The sequence below is a fragment of the Diplotaxodon limnothrissa genome, linkage group LG5, assembly GCF_057381915.1.
Source record: "Diplotaxodon limnothrissa isolate DT_005_m linkage group LG5, D_limnothrissa_male_GT1.1, whole genome shotgun sequence".
Taxonomy (NCBI): Eukaryota; Metazoa; Chordata; class Actinopteri; order Cichliformes; family Cichlidae; genus Diplotaxodon; species Diplotaxodon limnothrissa.
In genome coordinates this window covers 439,362-464,592 of record NC_140600.1, presented here as the reverse complement: position 1 = coordinate 464,592, position 25,231 = coordinate 439,362, and the positions used below count along the sequence as shown (strand labels likewise).

Genomic DNA, 25,231 nt, shown 5'->3' with positions numbered 1-25,231 from the left:
GAGATGTAGGCTTCTCTGGTTAGCCTGGTGCCCCCGTGACCTGGGTCCAGATTAGCAGAAGAAAGTGGAAAGATGGATAAAATATTTAACTTGATATATATATATATATATATATATTGTATTATTTAAATATATGGTGTCACCCACTGTAAACCTTTATTTTAATAAAGGGAATGTTCAAATCGTCATTCAGCCTATTCCACTTTCAACTCAGCAGCATCCATAAACAGTAGGGGATATAATTATTTGTTCCACTGCTGAATTTTATGCCTGCTTATTTACAACCCCCCCCCCCCAAAAAAAAAAAAACAAAACAAAAACAAAAAACAACAAGTCTCTAATTTTTATGGTAACATGGTCATTTTATTCTTACAGAGAGAGATGGAATATTTCCCACCCCCCGAAAGACAAAAGAAGTCCATGATTTGCATTACATTAAATGAATAAGTATTTAAGCCCTAAGTAAAACATGACTTACTGCTTGGTGAAGGAATGAAGTCAGGGGTTTAATATAAGTAAATTGACGCTGTAATAGAGAATGTTTTACTGTCTTTGCAGGTCCTCGCTTCTGAATGGCTGAGAGATGAAACGTCATTAAAAAACAAACAGTTATTGAGACTGTCAGCACTCACTTAATAACGCTCTGGTTCTGAACTTTCTACGGCTACTGGAACAAATCAATTCATTCTATATTTGTTGCGTTTTTCTTTAAAATGATGTAACACGCTTTCGAACTTCCTCCTGGGAAACGAAGTTTTATATCTAAAACACCGTCACCTAACGTAATGTGGTAGAATCCATATGTACTTCATTTCCCATAATTCATACAGTGGCACTTCCTAGATACGTGACACGTAGAAACAGCATTGTGTTCAGACTATCATAGTAGAAGTGTGCTTTTAAACGACGGCTTTCCGACTTGTTTTATGAGTGCATACATGTTATTCTACCCCTACTCGCACACAGGCATGTTTAGTGGGAGTATTATGAAGCCACAGTGGCGCGTGTTGCTTGTTTAGCCTCATAGCTAAGCTAAGCTACCTAGCCAACATTAGGACTAGCGAACACGGACGCGTTTTTGTTTATGTTTACTTTTTTCAAGATGTACACTTTATTATCTGGATTATATAAGTACATGTTCCAGAAGGATGAATACTGCGTTTTGATCCTGGGACTGGATAACGCCGGAAAAACGGTATCAAAGTGATGTTGTGTTATATAATTGGTTAACTGGGTTATGCACATAGCATTGGCTATGTGCATACCGTGGCTCAAGGGGTTGGGAATCGCATCTGTAACCGGAAGGTCGCCGGTTCGATCCCTGGGCTCTCTGTCCTGGTCGTTGTGTCCTTGGGCAAGACACTTTACCCTACTTGCCTACTGGTGTTGGCCAGAGGGGCCGATGGCGCGATATGGCAGCCTCGCTTCTGTCAGTCTGCCCCAGGGCAGCTGTGGCTACAACCGTAGCTTGCCTCCACCAGTGTGTGAATGTGAGAGTGAATGAATAGTGGCATTGTAAAGCGCTTTGGGTGCCTTGAAAAGCGCTATATAAATCCAATCCATTATTATTATTATTGAAAGCGGTGTTATGTTCTCTTGTTTACGTTAGCTTTGTGGTCTATCGCTCTCTTTGTCTCAAGAAATCATGAACAGTAAATAGGACAAAACCCAAGTTACAGAACGGATTAACTTACCTGGATGATTGAGCTAAATAAGTGGGTGAAAAAATTAAAGTAAATGACGGTTATCAATCTGGCCATTAATGGAGCACAAACAATAAGAAATCACTTATGAATGTGCCACTCTAAAGGGGTTAGACTGCCTGAATGAACTGTCCCACTTGATCCTGTCAAAGACAAGGACACTAGCAAAAGTGAAAAAATCAGGCAGGAGAAAGAGAGAGCGTGATGGTCTGTGGCCACCACCTGCAAATGAGCTGCCTGAAGTTTAGCTAATTTTGTTTTACACATGCACAGATACTTACACAGTGCTCATCACCTGAGTAATTCACCAGTCTAATGGTTACTCTTATTTTCTGTGTCTGTAGACTTTCCTGGAACAGACCAAAACAAAGTTTAGTAAGAATTACAAGGGGATGACTTTATCCAAGATCACCACTACAGTTGGCCTGAACAGTAAGTGAATGTAACAGTGTTGGGCTTGCTTCAGCATGACCTCCTTCACAGTTTTCTCCTGCCTTGTCAAAGTAGCAGGAATCGCTTGCTTTTTGAGTGTGTAATTACTGCTTAACAATGAAAAATGATTATTAGTTCTTTTTTGATGAGTAACTGCAGGAATTAATTGTAATTTCATATTTTAACCGTTATGGTATAGAAAAGGACAAATCAATGCAATTATGTAATCTTTCATGTTCTAATGCTACCTTTCTTTCTAGCTCACAGAACGTTCTTGATTTAAACTGCTGATCTATAACATTTTTGGGAATCTCTTGCTTTCCTTTACAGTTGGCACAATTGATGTTGGCAAGGCTCGTCTAATGTTCTGGGATTTGGGAGGTCAGGAGGAGCTGCAGTCTCTGTGGGATAAAGTGAGTTAAAAAAGAGGAATTTTTCACATCCTCTACACTAACATAGATAGTATTTCTATTTTTGAAGATGTAATATTTTCACTGTGTTTAGCATACATAGACTGCACCTGGACAGGCCACACAGATATATTTGGCAACACCTTTTACCACCTGCAGAGGCCAGAAGTTTTTGTCAACATTTTCCAAGTTGTTCAAGGGATTTTCAACATAGCCTTTTTACACATGCTAATACTTTCGAAAGCATATTGTTTTTCTGTTTACACACAATAACAGAATAACAGATTTCTTAGAAAAATATTACCAGGTTTGATATTATTAGCACCCTAAAATCTGACTTTTTGATTGAGCCAAAACACGAATCACTAGTGTCCAATGTTGTGTTTTAACTTTGTTATCTTTAAAGTTTGTAAAATCCAGCTAAAACAGAGGGTTATGTTCTAATTTATTCTGAGTATTAAAATATCAGGCAAGGGTTGAAGCTGTCACTTGAGAAAGCATCATGCCAGAAACAAAAGAAATCAGTTTAGACTTGAGAAGAAAAGTTGTGCTCACAAAGCAGGAGATGGGTATACACAATGACCATAGCATATCCACGTTTCAAGAACTGGAGCCAGAAGTATCACAGAAAAATTCAAAGAGAGCTTAACAGTACAGAACAAGCCTTGCAGAAGTAGGAAGCAAAAGATTTCAAACTCTGGAAAGAAAATGAATGAGAGATGTGCCAAAGACCCTTGAACAACTGTTAAGACACTAAATGACTTAGCAAAGTCACGAATTGCAGTCTCAAATAAGACAATCACTGAGACCCTGCGCAGGAATGGAGTGTGAAGTTGCACACCAAGAAAAAGTCCACTTCTGCAGAAGAGACACCTTGAAGCCAGACAGTATGCTAAGGATAACTTGGAGAAACATTATGCATACTGAAAGTATCACCTGTGGTCAGGTGAGACGAAACTACTACTCTTAGGCCTTAGAGATGCTGCTTATGTTTGGAGGAAGAAGGTAGAGGTATACAATCCACAGAACACCACATTTAAACACAGTGGTGGGAGTATTAAGGTGTGGGGATGCTTCAGAGTGTCTAGAACTGGAAATCTCATCAAGGTGAAAGGGATCATGAAGAAAGGAGGAAGATTTTGAAAGTAAACTTAACCTCCTAAGACCCAAACTCTTCCACGGCATGCATTTTTAATTTCTCTTTGATAGTTGGGCATATTGGGGCCCGATGAACATAAATACAAAGGATTACCAGATCTTTAGAAAAATAAGAGCTACATATGAGGATATTCGTTTAAAAATTGATAGAACAGTAGCAGGATAATGTCCTCGTGAGTGGACATCAGGCCCTTGTAGAGCATAATTGAGTATTTTGATCTAAATAACCCAAAATGTGATGTCCACATATGTGGACGCCAGGTCCTAGGAGGTTAAAGCAGTCAGCAGCAACATTCGGTTGTTGATTTATCTTCCAACACGACAATTAGCCGAAACATACATTGAAGAACTACAAAGTCCCAAACACAGAGCTGGAAGTGTACAAACTTGTTACATTTTGATGAAATTCTTAATTTTAGAATTTGACATGTTGTTTTTGTCCTGTTGTGTAAAATAAATATGGGTCTTTAAATTACTTGCCAATTACTGCAGTGAATTGCTCTTCTGAAATGGGCTTTTGCTAACTGCAGTATAGCAGTACTTTCAGGAATACAACCACCAACCCAAATAAACATATATTAGGGGTGCAACGATACTCGTATCGATATTGAACCGTTCGATACAGTGCTTTCGGTTCGGTACGCATATGTATCGAACAATACAAAATTTTTAATTTATTTTTATCAACTTTTCTTCTGAAGATGCTGTCTGTGTTGAGAGCTCAGTGGATCTGCGTTCGACTACTCCGCCTAGGCTGCACTGTCGAGCGCAGATCCACTGAGCGCAGCGCAAGCTAGCAGACAGAAGCTAAGCTCGTTGCAACATGGCAAATTGAACCTCCCCCACCCTCATTCAGATCTGGCCTTTGGAACTATTTTGGTCTTCATGTGACGTATGACCCTGAAGGTAAGCGCGTCATGGACAAAAGTAAAACAGTATGTCGGATGTGCCACGTAATGCTCAATTACATGGGTGGGAACTAGTGCGTTAGCGCAGTTTGCTCGTTAACGTGTTGACACCGTCCAGCCCCACACACGTGGCGATCCGCGGTAGCTCGTTAACTTTGCCGTGTTGTGGCGTTAACGTCATTTCAGATTAACGCTGACAGCACTAGTGGGAACACAACGAATACGACTGCACATTTACGCCGACATCATCCTAGTGCAAAGACAGGTGGAAGCAGACAAAAACAACAAGCATGCATTCTACAAACTTTACCCGAGTCATTTAGGCTACGTTCACACTGCAGGTCTTGATGCTCAATTCCGATTTTTTGATCAAATCCGATTTTTTTGTCTGCTCGTTCACACTACAAATAAAATGCGACAGCAAACGCGCTCTAGTGTGAACGCTCAAAGCGGCCCGCATGCGCAAAAGAAGACGTCACACACAACGCGCTCTGTTTAGACCCAGACCAACAGCATTGTTTGACTGATGGCCTTAATATAAAGACTTCGGACTTTACGTTTCCCAATTTTTGCTTTAAGTTATTTTGTTATTTACATAATAATGTAAATAACCTAATAATGATCCTTATTGCTGTTTTAGAGGAGCGCTGCTTCAAAGGATAGCTGCAGAGTTCTGTCAGAATCTGCAGATTATACAGAACAAATAAAATGTTCACGTTGTCTTCCCAACAGTTTCACTAACATCTACACTGGATGGCCAGGAAGCGCTTGCGATGTCTTCTCCGGCGCTGATAATTGGAGTCTGTCTTGGGTCAGTGACGTAAAAGATGGATTTAATGCGACATGACCATCAAACAGCAGTCGCTTTCTAAAACATCAGATATGTATAGGATTCAGCACCACATACGAAAGTGACCCAGATCGGATTTGAAAATATCGGATTTGTGCCGTTCACACTGTCACACCATGATCGGATATAGGTCGCATAGGGTCAAAAAAATCGGATTTGATGCACTTTCGCCTGCAGTGTGAACGTAGCCTACGACAGCCGTTAGCACATGATTCTCCTTATGGGGACCTGATATGTTTAATATGCTGCTGAGAATATAGCCCAGAAGAAGCATATAGTATAGCTTTTATTTTGGAAAGAGCCATTTCTCTGTAATGAACTCTTTTCCAAAGATGAGTGAACCGAACCGAACCGTGAATTTATATAAGATAAGATAACTCTTTATTGTCATTGCACAGTCATACATAGTACAGTAGTACAATGAAATTGGAAAAACTGTCCTACGTCGGCACTACATATAACACAACACGACACAATATGACACATCACAACGCAACAAACAACACAGTATATTAACTTAGTATAAAAAAGAAGAATACGTGTATGTGTATTGCACACTGTTATTATTGCACATTAATTATTATTGCACCTTGTTATAAATATAAATATTATTATTGTTATTGTTTTAAACATTGTTACCTCCCCCCTAAAAAAGTCCAGGGAGGTATCCAGTCAGGTCAGCTATTTACATTGATTAGGGCTATTGCCCTGTTGTAACCGCACACCGATGCAATATGTCAGCACACTTTCAATGGAGCAGCAGTAGAAGACGGTCAGCAGCTCCTTCTTCAGGTCCATTTTTCTGAGGATTCTCAGAAAGTGGAGACGCTGTTGGGCCTTCTTTAAGACCGCAGATATATATATATATATATATATATATATATATATATATATATATATATATATATTAGGGGCGCAACGATACACAAAACTCACGGTTCGGTTCGATACTTTGGTGTCACGGTTCGATATCTTTTCGATACAAAAAAAAATGTTCATGCCTTTTTAATTTGTCATTTATTAAAATTATAAATATATATTTTAACTCAAAAGTACAGTTTTTAAATTTAACCCTAACCCTTGTGCTTGTTTTTTATTTTGACAGCGAATGCGCACCTGCGGACCACTTATGTGCAGCCCTGGTTATTTAGCTCGTCATATTGCAGCCACAGAAATTCTTTTGTCCATGAAACCATAAAGCTGCACTTTCTTTTTGCCTTATAGTCTGATTTGTCATAACTTCTCCGTTTTGTGGTAAGCTTTTCTTTGGCTGTCACTTCTTCACCCTGACCTGTCTTATTTGGCTCAGCAGAACTAAAATATATATCCTGCTGCTTTTACACACACACTCACATAAGCTCAGCGATTCTCTGCGCGATCAACCTCTCACATGTTTAAGCTGCGGGAGATTTCACTTGTCATGTTTGCATAGTAAGCTAACGATTAATAAGACGATGTCAGAGGAATTGGTGCGCAAATTATCATCACTCACAGATCAGTGCTGTCGCTCTCTATACACAGTTCGCACGATTGCAAAGTGAAAGCAAAAAAACAAGCGCAAATTCAAACGCGATTTCAATATGTCACATATTGACAGTGGCTCACCGATGCCAATGACATAATTACCCAGCTACATTTCTGAAAGAATGCAAAAGCATTGACATATATTTTTCCTTCCTACAATAGCCCGACGGGCAGGGCAGAGATAGATTTTGGTAGCCCGACTGAAAAAAATCGCTAGCTCCGGTATCTGATTGAGGAATCACTCATCTTTGGAAAAGAGAGTTTATTACAGAGAAATGTCTCTTTCCAAAATAAAAGCTATACTATCCGCTTCTTCTGGGCTATATTCTCAGCAGCATAAGGAGAATCATGTGCTAACGATTAATAAGACGATGTCAGAGGAATTGGTGCACAAATTATCATCACTCACAGATCAGTGCTGTCGCTCTCTATACACAGTTCGCACGATTGCAAAGTGAAAGCAAAAAAACAAGCGCAAATTCAAACACGATTTCAATAAATTTCAAATTTCAAATTTTTTATTTGTCACGTACACAGTCATACACAGTACGATATGTAGTGAAATGCTTGGACAACTGCTCGTGACCTAAAGAAAACAAAAAAGGAAAAGGCTATGAATAAGAAAGGAAATAAATATGAAAAATTAAAAAGGGTAAATTTAACTAGGAAGGAATAAAATATAAATTAAGGTTAAAAATGAAATAACTGTACAACACAAATTAGAATGAAGGGTAAATTTAACTGGGAAGAATAAGATACAGATAAATATATAAATTAAAGTTGAAAATAAAATAACTGTACAACAAAATACACAATACACAATATAGAACTATATAAGAATGTATGAAGAAATCTAAATATAAATAAATATATACACAATAACAGCAGCTGTACAAGTATTAACCGGAAATGAAGAATATAGTGACCAGTGTTGTGCAAAACCAAAGTCCAGAAAGTCCAGTGTGTGTGTAAGAACCATATGTGTGGGTCAGTACTGTGTGGTGGTGTGATTGAGAGACCGTATCGCCTGCAGGAAGAAGCTTCTCCTCAGTCTCTCTGTGTTGGTCTTCAGGGAGCGGAATCGCTTTCCTGACCAATATGTCACATATTGACAGTGGCTCACCGATGCCAATGACATAATTACCCAGCTACATTTCCGAAAGAATGCAAAAGCATTGACATATATTTTTCCTTCCTACAATAGCCCTACGGGCAGGGAAGAGATAGATTTTGGTAGCCCGACTGAAAAAAATCGCTATCCCCAGGACGTCGGGCTAGCGATATTGCGAGCTCTGTATCTGATTGAGGAATCACTCATCTTTGGAAAAGAGAGTTTATTACAGAGAAATGTCTCTTTCCAAAATAAAAGCTATACTATCCGCTTCTTCTGGGCTATATTCTCAGCAGCATATTAAACATATCAGGTCCCCATAAGGAGAATCATGTGCTAACAGCTGTCTAAATGACTCGGCTAAAGTTAGTAGCATGCTTGTTGTTTTTGTCTTTGCACTAGGATGATGTCGGCGTAAATGTGCAGTCATATTCGTTGTGTTCCCACTAGTGCTTTCAGGTTAATCTCGTTGAAATGACCTTAACGCCACAACACGGCAAATCTCCGTTAACGAGCTACCGCCGATCGCCCCGTGCGTGGGGCTAGACAGCCAACACGTTAACGAGCTAACTGCGCTAACACGCTAGCTCCCACCCATGTAATTGAGCATTGCATGGCACATCCAACATACTGTTTTACTTTAGTCCATGAGCTTACCTTCAGGGTCATACGTCACATGAAAACCAAAATAATTCCAAACGCCAGATCTGAATGAGGGTGGGGGAGCTTAACTTCTGTCTCGCTAGCTTGCCCTGCGCTCTTCCTTCTGACTATGCTGTCTGTGTTGAGCGCTCAGTGGATCTGCGCTCGACAGTGCAGCCTAGGCGGAGTAGTCGAACGCAGATTCACTGAGCGCTCAACACAGACAGCATCTTCAGAAGGAAAGTTGATAAAATAAATTACAAATGTTGTATTGTTCGATACATATGCGAACCGAACCGAAAGCACTGTATCGAACGGTTCAATATCAATACGAATATCGTTGCACCCCTAGTGTATATATATATATATATATATATATATATATATATATATATATATATATATATATATACATATATGTGTATATGTATATATGTGTGCGCGTGTGTGTGTGTGTGTGTATATAGAATAGAATAGAATTCAACTTTATTGTCATTGCACATGCACAGGTACAGGGCAACGAAATGCAGTTTGCATCCATCCAGAAGTGCTTTAGTGATATAGATATATTACAATATATATTAGCAATAATATAGATATGTGAGTATATTACAGAAATGGGTCTATTATGGTATGTTATAATGTACACGGTATGAAGTATGTTATGAATATTCTATAACTATAAGTATGTACAGGCTGTAGTGAGTACAAGCTATGTACAGGATATGAACAGGATATAAATATGAAAAACTATACAGAATATGAAATAAATAACTTTACAGAATCTGGGATATACAGCTATACAGAAATGGGAACTATGCAAGTTGTAAACAGTTGTAGGATTAAAGATTATCGAATGTACAGAATGATTATTTACACAGAGCTATACAGTAGTGCAGTTAAGATAAGTGAGGGTGTAGATAGTTTCTACAGAGGCTATATAAAGTGCTAGTGGTTGTGAGTGGTGGTTCAGTCCATGTTATTATTGTGTGTTTGAGGGTACAGTTGTCCATTGTGGGTGTGTGTATGTTCAGTCCATGTGTTAACGTGGGTCAGATGTCAGGAGGCAGAGTTCAGGAGTCTGACAGCTGTGGGGAAGAAGCTGTTCCGGTACCTGGTGGTCTTAGTCCGGAGGCTCCTGTGGCGCCTCCCAGAGGGCAGGAGGGTGAAGAGTCCATGTGATGGGTGACTGGGGTCTCTGATGATTTTCCCAGCCCTTTTCAGACACCGCTTCCTGTAGATGTCTTTTATGGCAGGAAGTGGTGCTCCGGCGATGCGCTGGGCAGTTTTCACGACCCTCTGCAACGCCTTCCGGTCCGAGGCAGAGCAGTTCCCGTACCAGACTGTTATACAGTTGGTCAGGATGCTCTCGATGGTGCAGCGATAGAAGTTCACCAGGATGTCTGAGGACAGGTGGTTCTTCCTCAGAGTCCTCAAGAAGAAGAGGCGCTGGTGAGCCTTCTTGACCAGCTTGGAGCAGTTGGTCGTCCAGGTGAGATCCTCGGAGATGTGGACTCCCAGGAACTTGAAGCTGCTCACACGCTCCACAGCCGTCCCCTTAATGTGGATGGGTGGATGTGGGTCAGCATTCCTCCTGTAGTCCACGATGAGCTCCTTGGTCTTCTCGGTGTTAAGCAGCAGGTTGTTTCTGTCGCACCACTCAGCCAGATGATCCACCTCCTCCCTGTAGGCGGCCTCATCGTTGTCACTGATGAGGCCAATCACCGTGGTGTCATCTGCAAACTTAATGATGGTGTTGGAACCATCAGCAGGTCTGCAGTCGTGGGTGAAGAGGGAGTAGAGGAAAGGGCTCATCACACAGCCTTGTGGTACACCGGTGTTCATTGTGATGGTAGATGAGCGGCGGTTATCCAGCCGGACATGTTGGGGGCGGTTGGTCAGGAAGTCCAGTAACCATTTGCAGATGAGGGAACTGATACCCAGGTCTGTCAGTTTCCTGATGAGTTGTGAGGGGTGGATTGTATTGAATGCTGAACTGAAGTCTATAAACAGCATTCTGGCGTAGGTGTTGTTGTTGTCCAGGTGTGAGAGGACAGAGTGCATTGCGATGGAGACTGCATCCTCTGTGCTCCTGTTCCGGCGGTATGCGAATTGGTGGGGGTCCAGGGTGGGGGGGAGACAGGATTTGAAGTGTGCTAGGACCAGTCGCTCTAAGCACTTAGTGATGATGGGGGTGAGTGCTATTGGGCGGTAATCATTGAGGCAAGATGGGTTGGAGTTTTTGGGTATCGGGACGATGGAGGTGGATTTGAAGCAGGCCGGTACCACAGCGTGGGCCAAGGACAGATTGAATATGTCTGTGAGCACTCCTGCAAGCTCCCCAGAACACGCTCTGAGAACACGCCCGGGGATGCCATCAGGACCTGCAGCCTTGTGGACATTGATCCTGCTCAGCACCGCTCCTACATCGGTGGGGGAGAGAGTCAGAGGTTGGTGGTCTGGCGTCATGTCTGCTTTGGTTGTGATTGTGGGGTTCCCTCGCTCAAAACGAGCATAAAAGTTGTTGAGCTCGTTGAGGAAGGAGACATCAGAGGATGCGGGGGAGGGTTTGGTGGTCCTGTAGTCTGTGATGGTCTGGAGTCCTTGCCACATGCGTCGGGGGTTGGAGTTGGAGAAGTGTTCTTCTACCTTCTTTTTGTAATGGTGTTTGGCTTTTTTGATGCCCTTCTTTAGATTAGCCCTGGCTGTACTGTAGGCGTGTGCATCTCCTGACCTAAAGGCCTTCAGGAGGAGACGAACATCCCGGTTCATCCAAGGCTTCTGGTTGGGGTACATGGTGATCCGTTTCTGGGTGGTGACACTGTCTGTGGTTTTGGAGATGTAATCCAGTACAGATGAGGCGTACTGGTCCAGGTCTGTGTGGGTGAACATATTCCAGTCTGTGTTTTTAAATCTGTCCTGGAGCACTGCGTCTGTCCCCTCTGGCCACACTTTAATTGTCCTCACAGCAGGTTTCACACGTTGGATGAGTGGTGAATACCGAGGTGTGAGGAACAGGGAGAGATGGTCCGATTGTCCAATGTGGGGGAGGGGTGTGGCTTTGTAGGCTCCAGCCAGGTTGGAATACACATGGTCTAAAGTCTTGTCTCCTCTGGTGTGGCAGGAGACATGTTGGTGGAATCTGGGGAGGACTGTCTTTAAGTTGGTGTGGTTGAAGTCGCCAGCAACAATAAAAGCAGCCTCGGGGTGTTTATTCTGGTGTTTGTTAATGGCTGCAGAAAGTTCTTTCATGGCCAACCTAGCATTAGCGTCGGGGGGGATATACACGGCAGTGAGTATGATTGAAGTGAGTTCTCTGGGGAGATAATAAGGTCTGCATTTGACCATTAAAAACTCCGCATTAGGTGAGCAGTGACTCTCAGTAGTAGTGGAGTTCATGCACCAAGCATTGTTAATATAAATGCACAAACCTCCACCTCTGGTCTTGCCGGAGTCATCTGCTAGTCTGTCGGCTCGGTGTGTGTGGCGTCCTGCTAACTCGATAGCATTGTCCGGGCAGCTGTTGTTCAGCCATGTTTCGGTGAAAAACATGACATTTGAGTCCATAATCCGTCTGTTGTTAGTGATGGAGAGCCGTATCTCATCCATTTTGTTTGCCAGAGAACGGACATTGGCGAGAAAAATACTGGGTATATATACATATATATATATATATATATATATATATATATATATATGTACCATCATGGAAGGACAGGCCCCTGCACGGTATGTACCACCGGCAGATAGAGGAGGTGGCTGATATCCAGAAATCCTACCAGTGGCTGGACAAAGCTGGACTGAAAGACAGCACAGAGGCACTAATCATGGCAGCACAAGAACAAGCTCTGAGTACAAGATCCATAGAGGCTGGGGTCTATCACACCAGGCAAGACCCCAGGTGCAGGCTGTGTAAAGATGCCCCAGAGACTATCCAGCACATAACAGCAGGGTGCAAGATGCTAGCAGGCAAGGCATACATGGAACGCCATAACCAAGTGGCCGGCATAGTGTACAGGAACATCTGTGCCGAGTATAACCTAGAAGTCCCGAGGTCAAAATGGGAGATGCCCCCAAGGGTGGTGGAGAATGACCGAGCTAAGATCCTGTGGGACTTCCAGATACAGACGGACAAAATGGTGGTGGCTAACCAACCGGACATAGTGGTGGTAGACAAACAGAAGAAGACGGCCGTAGTGATCGATGTAGCGGTTCCGAATGACAGCAATATCAGGAAGAAGGAACACGAGAAGCTGGAGAAATACCAAGGGCTCAGAGAAGAGCTCGAGAGGATGTGGAGGGTGAAGGTAACGGTGGTCCCCGTGGTAATCGGAGCACTAGGTGCGGTGACTCCCAAGCTAGGCGAGTGGCTCCAGCAGATCCCGGGAAAAACATCGGAGATCTCTGTCCAGAAGAGCGCAGTCCTGGGAACAGCTAAGATACTGCGCAGGACCCTCAAGCTCCCAGGCCTCTGGTAGAGGACCCGAGCTTGAAGGATAAACCGCCCGCAGGGGCGTGCTGGGTGTTTTTTGTATATGTATATATGTGTGTCTGTGTATGTATGTGTGTGTATATATATATATATATATATATATATATATATATATATATATATATATATATATATATATATATATATATATATTAGAGCTGGGCGATATAACGATATGTATCGCGATATAACTTTTACTCGATAGAGAAATTACGCTATCGCGATAGACCTCGCCGCTCTTGTCCTCAAAAAAAAAAAAAAAAAAAAAAAAGGTCAGCCAATCCAAATTAAGTAGCGCAGAGCCGAACCAATCACAGCCGCTGCGTCACGTCGCGTGACTTGTTACGTACAGCACAAGTGCCAAGCCGCACGTGTGTTTGTTTGGGAAGCAGCCAGCGGGTAATGGAGGAAATGAGTGTGCCGACTAGAAAAATCAACCGAGCGTGACCGAAGAGAAAACAGATGATGGTTCCAACGCCGGAGAGATTGTCGAACGGAAGAGCCATAGAAGTTCCGTAGTGTGAAGGTATTTCGGCTATTTCAAGTCTGACAAAAACAGAGTAGCGTGCACTGTAAATTGTGCCGAAAACAAGTCTGGAAATACAATAAACTGGTGCATGCGTCACACTGTGCGCCACGTTATTGTTTCGGTGAAATGAATTTCTACAATACTGTTAATTCTACTCTCTGCAGTGTTTAAATGCTTACATATACACACAGTTACTGTCCGTCCACACATACGACTCGGTTCTGCTTCTATGCCCCAGCTTTGTTTACTTTTTCCCACCGAGGCTTCTAGACTTCTGATTGGCCAACATTTCGGCACGGTTAGGAATCTAGCGCCACCTGCTGCTTTGGCATGTTCATAGCAGCGTTTTCCTTCATTTCTGCCTTTATGTGTGGACGGGATTATTTTTTAAAACGAAGACGGAAAATCTCCGTTTTCAAAAATACCCGTGTACGTGTGGACGTAGCCTCAGTCTCTGACTGGAAGCGCTAATTCGTCATTCGGCTTTTGTCAGACTAAAGTAACTGTTAAAACTGTTTGAAAAGCTCAGCTATACAACAAGGAGAGATTGAGAATTTCCTTTTAGTTCTCAGTTTATTTGATATTGACAAAAGTTAGTCAGTTTTGTCTGTTCTTCTGTAAAACAAACTAAGATTTATTTTTAGAATTAATATTTTGTTTCTAAGTGGAATTGACAGTTTAGTCTGTTTCGTTTGTTCTATTTTGAAACTTAAACGCTTTAGCGGCTGCCTTTTGTGTAGTTTGCAATATTTGCCTTTATTTATCTGAAAAAGTCTCATGTTCCTTAAGTACATCTACCCTGTTGAACTTATTATGGGAAATAAATATTTAAATAAAAACAAGCTGCTGATTATTTCACATTTTACTTGTGAGCAACGGCACATTTAAATCTTACAAATATAGTTATTTGGCTCATATCGTGATAGATATCGTTATCGCCTGAAATGAAAAAAACATATCGTGATATGAAAAAATCTCATATCGCCCAGCTCTAATATATATATATATATATACACACACATATATATATATGTATATACACACACATATATATATATATATGTGTGTATATATATATACATATATGTTGTGACGTGTTTTCCTCTTCATGGTTGTATCTAGTACTACGCTGAATCCCATGGAGTCATCTATGTGATAGATTCAACTGATGAAGAGCGTCTGTCAGAATCAAAGGAGGCCTTTGGTGAGTAACCTTCTTGTCTCTGTGTTATTTACTGAACAAATGGAAAAATGGAAACATTGATATTTCTTCTGACATTCATAGTGCTGTGACAAAGCACTTGCCCCTTAATCCCTCCGCCAAGGAGGTTTTGTTTTTGCTAGTGTTTGTGCGCGCCTTCGACCTTCTGTCTGTCTTCATGATAGTTTGAAAATGTTTGTGTGAATTCTGATAAAAACTGTGGGGTCATGTTAACGATCCATAAAAATTTGGCTTGCATGCACCGATATCTTTTAAGGTAAACTTCATGATTTATTGTTCAAAAAGTGACAAAAATCCTTAGAACATATAAACTGTGATTCTCACAAGTAGAAAATATAACACATAGAAAGTCCTGCATAAATATTAAAAATATTGATCTCTGACCTCGCCTTCAAGATCAGTAGATTAATCTGAAAGTCAAAATGACAAAACTATGCTGTTTGCTACAGTTGTTTGTATTGCCACATATAGGTTATTATATTTGAGGTTTTTGGATCTCAGAACTCTTCTTCAGGGCCAAATAAGGTCAAATAAACAAAGATTTTGTTTATTAAGGTTAAAAAGGTATTCAGATCGACCTGTCCCTGTGTGAAGAGATCATTTCCACCCAAACCTTATAACTAGAAATGCAGTCATAACGGTTACTATAAACATCACAGTATATATAAGCCCTATTATGGAAGTCTGTAATATATGGCCTTACACACTAGGGCTGCCACAAACGATTATTCTGATAGTCGACTAGTCACCGATTATTTTTGCGATTAGTCGACTAATCAGAGCATGCATCCATTGAACGTAAAACGTACAGCTTATTGCACCAGCAGCATCTGCTCTTATATAACTATCATTAGCTTACAGCTTTAAGTGTGTAAGGTCTGTGCTAACTAAAAATAAAGACAAGATGATAGTTTATTAAATTTTAATGAAATTTGCAGATTGTTTCGGTGAAGTTTAATAAACTCCTTGCTATCTAAAATATAACAGGACACCGGAGTAAATTCTCGAGCATCTCACACTTCTGATAATCAGCTGTCTGCTTGACGTTTATTCAGTGTAAAAACTTTAATCTCAGCCAAACCGATTTACTCAGGAACAAATAAAATACTGAAAAACAATAACAAACAATAACATTTTTAAGTTATCTAAGTGACTTATATATCATGTTTAACCTGAGTAGCGAAAGACGGCGGGGGGTTTGAAAACGATTTGCCGGAAGTCCGGTGTTCTCACGGCTCTAGTGACCTTGCCCCCGGCTAGCTATCGAGCTAGTGGGTAACAGACGTCTGCGAAAACGTCGGAGCGCTTTTGAAAATATGTGGTGTCTTGATAAACTGAGCAGATATTTGAGGTTTGCACAGCTACATTCTTGCCTGAAAATATGTTAAATGTTTATTTTGTGACCCAGAAAGAATAATAAGAGTAATATTAAAACTAACTAGCTGCCGCCATTGTTGGAAACTGAGCTGGGCTGCGCTATGAATTCTGGGACAGAGCTACTTCTTCTTCTTCTTCGGGGTTTAACGGCAGCTGGCATCCTTGTACATGCAGTGCTGCCATCTTCTGTTTCAGTCCGTTATTACACTCGTAAATCCTGCTACTTATTCCTGCGTCTTTTGTGATCTTTCAAAGCTTCAAACGACACGTCGACTATTAAATTAGTTGTCCACGATTTTAATAGTTGACGTAATCTATTACACACACACACACTCAGGTTGTCTTTGTTAGGCCTTAATTGTACTTTGCAGGGGCGTAAACAACAAAGCAGAGTGCAACAGCAGTCTGCATGTCTTTTAGCAAAGAAGAATAACAAGCATAAAATCATTTTAGGTTATTTCCCCACCATCCATCCATCCATCCATCCATCCATCCATTCGCTTCCGCTTATCCTTTTCAGGGTCGCGGGGGGCGCTGGAGCCTATCCCAGCTGTCATAGGGCGAGAGGCGGCGTACACCCTGGACAGGTCGCCAGTCTGTCGCAGGGCTAACACACAGGGACAGACAACCATTCACACTCACATTCACTCGCACATTCACACCTAGTGACAATTTAGATTAATCAATTAACCTATCCCCACAAGGTTATTTCCCCACCATTGTCACAAAATACCATCAGAGCATTCTGTGCAAAGGATAAACTGTTTAATTATTTGGAGACAAAACATGTTACGGAGCCTTCCATTCGTCCAGACCAGCTTGGCACAGAGAAGGGCAGTCTGAACTTCAAGCCTATCCAAGCTACTATAGGGCGAAACACTATGGACAGAGTGCCAGCAGCAGAGACAAACAACCGTTCACACTCATATTTACACCTATGGACAATTTAGACTCACCAGTTAACCTAACTCCACTAAGTGAATGTCTCTGGACTGTGGGAGGAAGCCACACAGACGCAGGGACAATCTGTCTGATATTACGATCAGTTTGAAGATCTGAAATGTGTGACGAATATGAGATGAGAAATGAAGGAATCAGAAAAGGTGCAGGTACTTTCTCAGAGTGCTGTATTATTGAATCAGTGATTGATCTCTCTTCTCTTCCAGAGAAAATGATCAGCAGTGAGGCACTGGAAGGCGTTCCGCTCCTCGTGCTGGCTAATAAGCAAGATGTACCGGTACCTGGACTTTTTATTCACACCAAGCATTCATTCATTACACATGCACTGGTATTCAATACCTACTGCACAATCCACTTCGTATTGTCTCTGTCCTATCTTTGTGTATTGGACATAGATATAGTTAGTAATAGAACCTTCTTATCTCTTAATTTTACCCAAATTTAGCGAGTTATTATTTATTTGTAATTTCTAGTTTTATATCTCTTGGAGATGTATTTTTTATATTCTCATAAATACACCATTGAGGTGGTTGGGGTGAAACAGCATTTCGGGACGCTGTACACTGTGTGTGTGTTGACAATAATGACCTAGAATCTTGAACTTGGTCACTGCCTTCAGTCTTGTGTATGTTCTTTTTCTCAGAACTGTTTGTCGGTGCCCGACATTAAAACAACCTTCAGTGACTGTGCTCCAAAGATTGGCAAGAGAGACTGTTTAGTCCAGCCTTGCACTGCTCTCACAGGGTAAGACTACAACAGTTTTAAATGATGACTTTGTTTGCAACAGCTTGCTCTCACACATGATGCAATGTAGCATTGTGTTTTTATTTGATTCAATTACAGTGAATGCAAATTTGCATCAATTTAAGTTTATGATCACATCTGTTAATAGACAAGGACTGTCTTCAACAATTCAAATAATAACATTGCATCAAACGTTTTCTCACATTTAATTACAGTCCCTTCACTTAAAATGCAAAAACAACCACAAAGTGGTGATTTCCAAATATTAAAATCCTAAATTTAATTGGAAATAGTCAAAAGACCTTTTTGTAATGTTTTCATTTCATTTTCAAAGTGTGCCAGAGGTTTTTAATGGTTGACAGGTTTGCACTTCCAGCAGCATTAATGGGGTCAAAGTTCATCGTGCCACGATCAATAGAAAACTGCACCATCACAGATTCTTCTGAACTGTAAGATGGATGGTCATCCTTTTTTAACAAGGGTGGATGTTTCAGAATGTGATTGCACAGCCCTCCTTTTCCTCAACCCAACTTAAATGAGCTTGAGCCTCAGAGAAGACATTAGCATTTGTTTTTGTTTGTCTAAAGTCACATTAGTGGATGCAGTGGATTTCACAAGTAATTCTCAGCAGATGCAGTGATTTCCACTCTGTCTGTTTTTAAAGTAACATCCCAGCTGTTGAGCTTTCAGCCTTGTCCTTTCTGTGAAGAAATATTTTGCACCGTTTTGAGTTCAGTCCTCGTTGTTTACTGTTGTCTGCTTGCAGACTGGTGAACTGGCCCATCTTCATTTTTCAAAGACTCACCTTTTTCTAGCCAGATCATTGCTAAGTAGCTGCTGTTGGTCCGGGCAGCAGCTACAGCAGTATTAAATTCAAAATGAGCGTATATTAGGAAATGCCTTAGTTTTAACGTTTCATGTGTTTTTGTATTGCTTTCAATGAAATGTTAGTCTTAAATAATTTCACACTCTGTAGATGTTAAAAGAAATATGAAACAATCTGCTTGTTCCGTACAGGGACGGCGTGAATGAAGGCATTGAGTGGATGGTGAAGTGTGTGGTCAGAAACATTCACCGGCCACCGAGACAGAAGGACATCACATAAGATGTTTGTCATCTTTCCACTGTGATTTTGGACGAGTTTCTCCTTGAGGACATTCCATATGTTAAGCCCTGGAGCTGATAACTCTCACCTTGTGTTTCCTGTGACTCTTTGGATTTCTGCTTTTTGGACTTCATCATAATGTTTTTATCAACAAACATAGATTCAGATGTACTGTGAGCAGACGTCTGCCTGTTTGTGCCTACACTTTTTGAAGGTGTGTCGTTTACTTTTGCTGGGATCAGTGCTGCAGCGTCTATATGGAGCACTTTGAGTGCACAGGAACACTGACGCATTAAATATACAAGCATTGATGGGCGCTATTTTTTCACACTATCAGATTCAATAAACAATGATCCGTGTTTTTTTGATGAACTTAACGATACTGCAGTATTCCATCATTAGAACCTTTAACATATAAACAGTTTACATTTAGCTAGGTTGGTCTCTCTTTTTTGTCATTAGGCATAAGACAGGAATTATTAGTTATTGATCCGTGCTGTCCTTACACAATTTTCAGCATTTGGAAAGAGTCACTGTAAAGTTAGCATCCACTTCTGACATTAGGAATTTAGGAATTGGCTTTTTATGAACAATTCCTAATCCTCCGCTGGTGATGTGCCTGTATCACAGTTAAAAACAGAGCTGTACTATACTAGTATTGCCCAGTTGGTTCCCACAGGTAAACTTTGAAATATCATTAGCTGTAACCTTAGTCTTTCATCCTGTGGTTCAATTCCAGCTGTTTCAATTTCAGAGTTATTTGTTGCAACTAACTTGACCAATAGAGATAATAATGAGTCAAATAAGTGCACAAACCAATCCTACACAACCACAAATATGAATCTTTTGCAAACACTATTGCTCTTCCAGTACAAATGTGTATCGATGTAGTCAGTTTGATAAAGAGAATTACATGAATGATAAACTCTTCACAGTTACCACATCACGGCCCAGTTGTCAAATGACGGAAGAGTTTGGACAGACATTTCTTTGGGAATAATGTTCCTGCTGAAGACTTTCAAAGACTTCGAGAAGCTGACCACGCACTTCTCTGTGCTGTTTGTTCTTCTGGTCCCTGCTTTATGTGTTGATTTCATACCATAACTATCATTTATTTAAGTTAGACAAACATGTTCAAATTGTTCAGGTGCCACTTTAACTGTGATCATGGGATTTTTAAATCTTTGCATGCATTATTTTTTTTTATCACTATGCATTTAGATTCCCATGACTATTAAAAAGAAGAATTCTTGATGAATAAATGGGGACAAAGAACTTTTGATTTTTCCAGTCTGTAAATTTAAAATCCCAGTAATGTGAGCATAAAATTAATTTGGTCTAACTCTTGAAAGAAGAAAAAAATACTTTTCTAATAGTTTCTTATACATGGATGTGGTTTAGCTCTAGCACCAAAGGATCAAACATCAGTTTGCAGGAATACTGTAAATGATTTAATAAATCGATATGAAGTTTATAAAGTCAGGACACTGAAGTCTTACTAATCTCTGCCGAATCAATGTCAAAGCAGATATTTGTCATTCACTTTTTCTGCCAGTCACTTATACTTTATGATAGATGATTCTACTAAATTTCTCATTTTAATAAAAAATAATGTGTCATTTGGGATAGTTTAACATTCAGCTTCCTATCAGTCCTCATACTGACCTTCACAGCTGTGAAGGTAAATTTGTTTGTCACTAGCTCAAGAACCACAGCTATTCCTGTCATAATTGTTGATTCTCATTGCTGATGATCGCAAGGTTCAACACCATCAGAATCAATATCATCTATCTCAATATCACCTTTCTTTGCTTTTTGTTTTACAGGGTTTTTACATTACAGCTTAAAAAAATCAAAATACTTCTATCAACCTGATTCTTTTAGTCCTCACGCTGGACAGAGAAGACGCTGACTCAGTGTATTCAAAATATATTCAATCACTTTATTCAAAAAAACCCTCTGGAAAGGAGATGTGCACAGCGCGAAACCTCCTGCAAATCTAAAGCTTCACCGACAAGATATGCGATATAATCTACACCCACACTCCTGTCTGGCTTTCATGACCCGAAGGTCATCTCCTGTTGTTATCATCTAGCAGCAGAAACATGAGTTACAATCTCTGAAAGGTCTGCATTAAAGACCCTGTTTATCACAGTCTCATGTTGCCAAGCAGTCTAATAGAATAGAATAGAATTCAACTTCACTGTCATTGTGTTAATAGACCTGTTATTAAGGTGCACGGGCCATTGATGGGGCTGGGTGGTGGTATCCCTGCCCTGGTTCAAAGAATTGCCCTTATCTAGGGTTTTAGTGCACTCCAGCATCACTGGGCCGTTCGCAACGTTTCGGCATGTTTTTGCCTTCTTCAGGCCGACCCAGTGTGTCTTGTCTTTGTCTTTCTGTTTACCTCCCTTGGCTTTCTATACTTGTGTTAGCTCCACCCATTTGTGTTTTCATTTGAAAAATTCTTTCTTAGTTTTTGTGAAACATTCTATTTTTCTTACTGTTTTTCTCTTTGTTTTTCACTTGTTTTCTCTTTGTTTTCTTTCATCTCTTTGTTTGTCTTTGTCTTTTAATGGCACCCCCTGTCTTTTTTGACATCCCGTCCTTTCTGTGCTTGTCTTTCTATATATATGTGACTTCTTGTCTTTTTGTGTTAGGGACCCCACCCCATGGTTAAGGTTAGGAATAAAGTTATAGTTAGGGATAAGGTTAGGTTTAGGGCTGCAACACATGGCTAGAACGTCTATTATGGTGGGACGTCATTCCACTGGAATTCAGCCATAACCCGGCACGGACCATGAGAAAGCACGTCCGGCGATTTAGCTGAAAACATCAGAAGATCCGTTTTGTCGGCCATCCAAAGGTTCAGCAGTAATGCACTCTTAGCAGCTGCAGTCTCCACTTCACAATCGCTGCAGCACATGTCCAGCAAAATCGCTGGACATGCTCGTAGGCAAGAAGTGAAGCAGAACATGGCGGGGAGAAGTGAGGAGGAGAACAGACACAATTTTGCACCGGAGGTTTTCGGGAAGCTTTTATTTTGGTATTTCCATTGATCCGTGCAATAAATTTGCATATTAGCCTAAACATTTAGATTTAACATTTAGCATTTAGATTTAACATTTAGATTTAGATTTAACATTTAACATTTAGATTTAAATATAATATTTAGATTTAGATTTAACATTTAATATTTAGATTTAATATTTAACATTTAGATTTAAATATAATATTTAGATTTAGATTTAACATTTAATATTTAGATTTAATATTTAACATTTAGCATTTAGATTTAACATTTAGATTTAATATTTAACATTTAGATTTAGATTTAACATTTAACATTTAGATTTAAATATAATATTTAGATTTAGATTTAACATTTAATATTTAGATTTAATATTTAACATTTAGATTTAATATTTAACATTTAGATTTAAATATAACATTTAGATTTAACATTTAACATTTAGATTTAACATTTAGCATTTAGATTTAACATTTAACATTTAGATTTAACATTTAGATTTAAATATAATATTTAGATTTAATATTTAACATTTAGATTTAATATTTAACATTTGATGAAAAGTTACAAATATTTTACTAAATGTTGTAAAAAATTACTCGAAAAAACATGTTTTTGTAAGGTTTTGAGCTAAATGTGGAACAATGTTGTCATTAATTTCAGCATGTTTCACTTTACAAACGGCGCCCCATAGAGAGCTGGACACTTTTATCTGCACTAACAAGAAGAGGGGCCACGTCCTTCAGAACCACACACACACTCCCTACACACTAACATCCCTCTGCCTATGAATAGATGTATTCACTGTTGTATTACTTTTGTATATAAATAAAGACAAGTGCAAGAACAGAGCGCACATCACAGGGCCCCACTCTGGTGGGAGCGTTCTGTGATCATGCCCTTGCAAGTAAAAGCTGCAGCGTCTGTGTGTTTCTACCTTTAGATTCTCAGCTGAAGAAGTGTCTTTAGAATAAATCTCTTGACACAATTAAATCTCAATCACAAAATGTGGATCACTCTTCATTGCACAAGCATGTGTGTGTGTGTGTGTGTGTGTGTGTGTGTGTGTGTGTGTGTGTGTGTGTGTGTGTGTGTGTGGATCACTTCTCAGTGAATTGAATCAGCATTTCGACTTGTGCGTGTGTGTGTGTCATTTCTCACTCAATCAACGAGTGCAGATGTGTTCATATGTGTGTTTCTCTTCATTCTGAGTCGGTGTGTGTAGATGTGTGTGTTGGTTTACTTAACAGTAAATTACCATGGTAACATATAGCATGAATTTAACCTGCTCTGGCTTCAATTAGGGAATTATAAATGGGTAGTGTTGGCAACTTGTGACACACCAGAAAAGAGCTGCTATGTTAGTAAATTGTAGCCTAAATGGAAGCAGGGAGACAAAACAGCAAACATGTCAGTGGTGTGAGTTCACAGATAGACCATTATCAAAACTCTAAGATTAGGACACAGCAGAACCTGACTGATGAAAACTGAGTGTTTCTTTGAGTTTGTCATGATGTGCTGTGTGACATGCAGGAAGGACCCAAATGAAGGGCTCACAGATGGAAACTTAAAGCGTAGCTTCATTCGCTAGAAATACTTTCATAGGAAATTAACAGAAAAACTAGAAACTTAGCTAAACTCAAGAAACGAAGGAAAAACAAAAGCAGGAGCACAGAAGCACGGACTAGATACAGGACACAGTGACAAGAGTTACTAGAGAAATGACTGGAACAAGAAAAAACATGAAGACAGAACTAAAGCTACACTTGACTTGAGAGGCTCAGGAACCAAAACCTAAGAACAAGAAATCACAAACCAAGAAGAAAAAATACTAAACACAGACTAAAACACTAGTAGTCAAAAAGCCATGATAACATCTAAAACAGACACCAACCCAGGACTGTGACAGAGTAATGTTCAGCCATCTTAGCCATCCTCCCCTGGCACTGCCCCCTGCACCCACAGCACCCCACAGGGTTGTGGGGCGAGCAGCCTAAGCAGAGAAGTCCGGACTTCCCTCTCCCTGACCACCTCCTCCAGCATTTCCAGGTTAACACCAAGGCGTTCCCGGGCCAGCCGAGACATATAATCACTCCAGCAAATCCTGCTTCCTCCCTGGGGCCTCCTCATGCCCCTAAACCCTCTGGACACCCAGGAGGCATCATAGTCAGATACCCAAAGCACCGTAAAAGGGGTCAATCAGCATTCTCCAGAGGTTGGCTGGCCTCTGCCTTAGATATAAGGGGAGGAGCAGGTGGTCAGAGTAGAGCAGCTACTCCTCTGCATGGAAAGGAGCCATTTATTGCCTCAGTTTCAGCTTCAGTGGTGTTAATTGTCTGAGAGTAAGGCTTAAATCTAAAAATATATTTAGAAAACACATCAAATATAGCATGCTCAATCGTAGCTAAGTCCATGTGCAAAACATATTTAAAGTCACCAAGTACAGTGCAGGTGTCGTGTGTGTCTCCTCTGCAGGGAGAGTTCAGGTCCAGGATCAAACAGGGACATCAGGAACAGAAGCAGCTCCATTGATCCGACTCCTCTGATGGCTGATCGATCAGTTCATAGATCCTCTGAACTGTGACAGAGGTCTCACTCTGGAGGAAGCTCTCAGCACTTTCCAGCAGCTCCTCCATCATGGAGGACGTTCCCTCACTGTAACAGGTGGAGGAGAGCGGAGAGGAAGCACAGGTGGATCCTCTGAGGAAGAGGAGCGTTCCTACAAACCACGTGATCACATGAGCAGAGGGGCGTGGCCTTCAGTGGTAGTAATAAAGGAACAGTCCACATGTTCCACTTTGAAGGCTCCAACAAAGCAGACCTGTGATCACTTTGACTCAGTATGATGGATTCTTTGGATTTGTCTTTGTTTCTCTGGCTTTTCTTGTGTGTCTGTAGCTGTGTCCCAAAACGTCGGCCGCATCCTTCGGAGGACCCGGCCTTCCTGGCCTACGTGGGCCGGGTCCTGCAAAGACCGAGAAGGCCAGAAGTGCGAGGCTGTGAAATGGGATGGTCCAGCCTTCAGATCTGTGT

The 25,231-nt window shown here is 40.7% G+C and overlaps 1 protein-coding gene across 1 annotated transcript; it reads left to right on the top strand.

Moving 5' to 3' along the window:
* Positions 1-844: 844 nt before the first annotated feature.
* arfrp1 (ADP-ribosylation factor related protein 1) lies at positions 845-20,353 on the top strand. Its single transcript, XM_085352930.1, has 7 exons — positions 845-1,195; positions 2,048-2,135; positions 2,466-2,548; positions 14,882-14,963; positions 17,525-17,595; positions 17,962-18,062; positions 19,080-20,353. The coding sequence occupies exons 1-7, from the start codon at positions 1,085-1,087 to the stop codon at positions 19,165-19,167; spliced, it is 624 nt and encodes a 207-aa protein (XP_085209056.1). The 5' UTR covers positions 845-1,084; the 3' UTR covers positions 19,168-20,353.
* Positions 20,354-25,231: the final 4,878 nt, after the last annotated feature.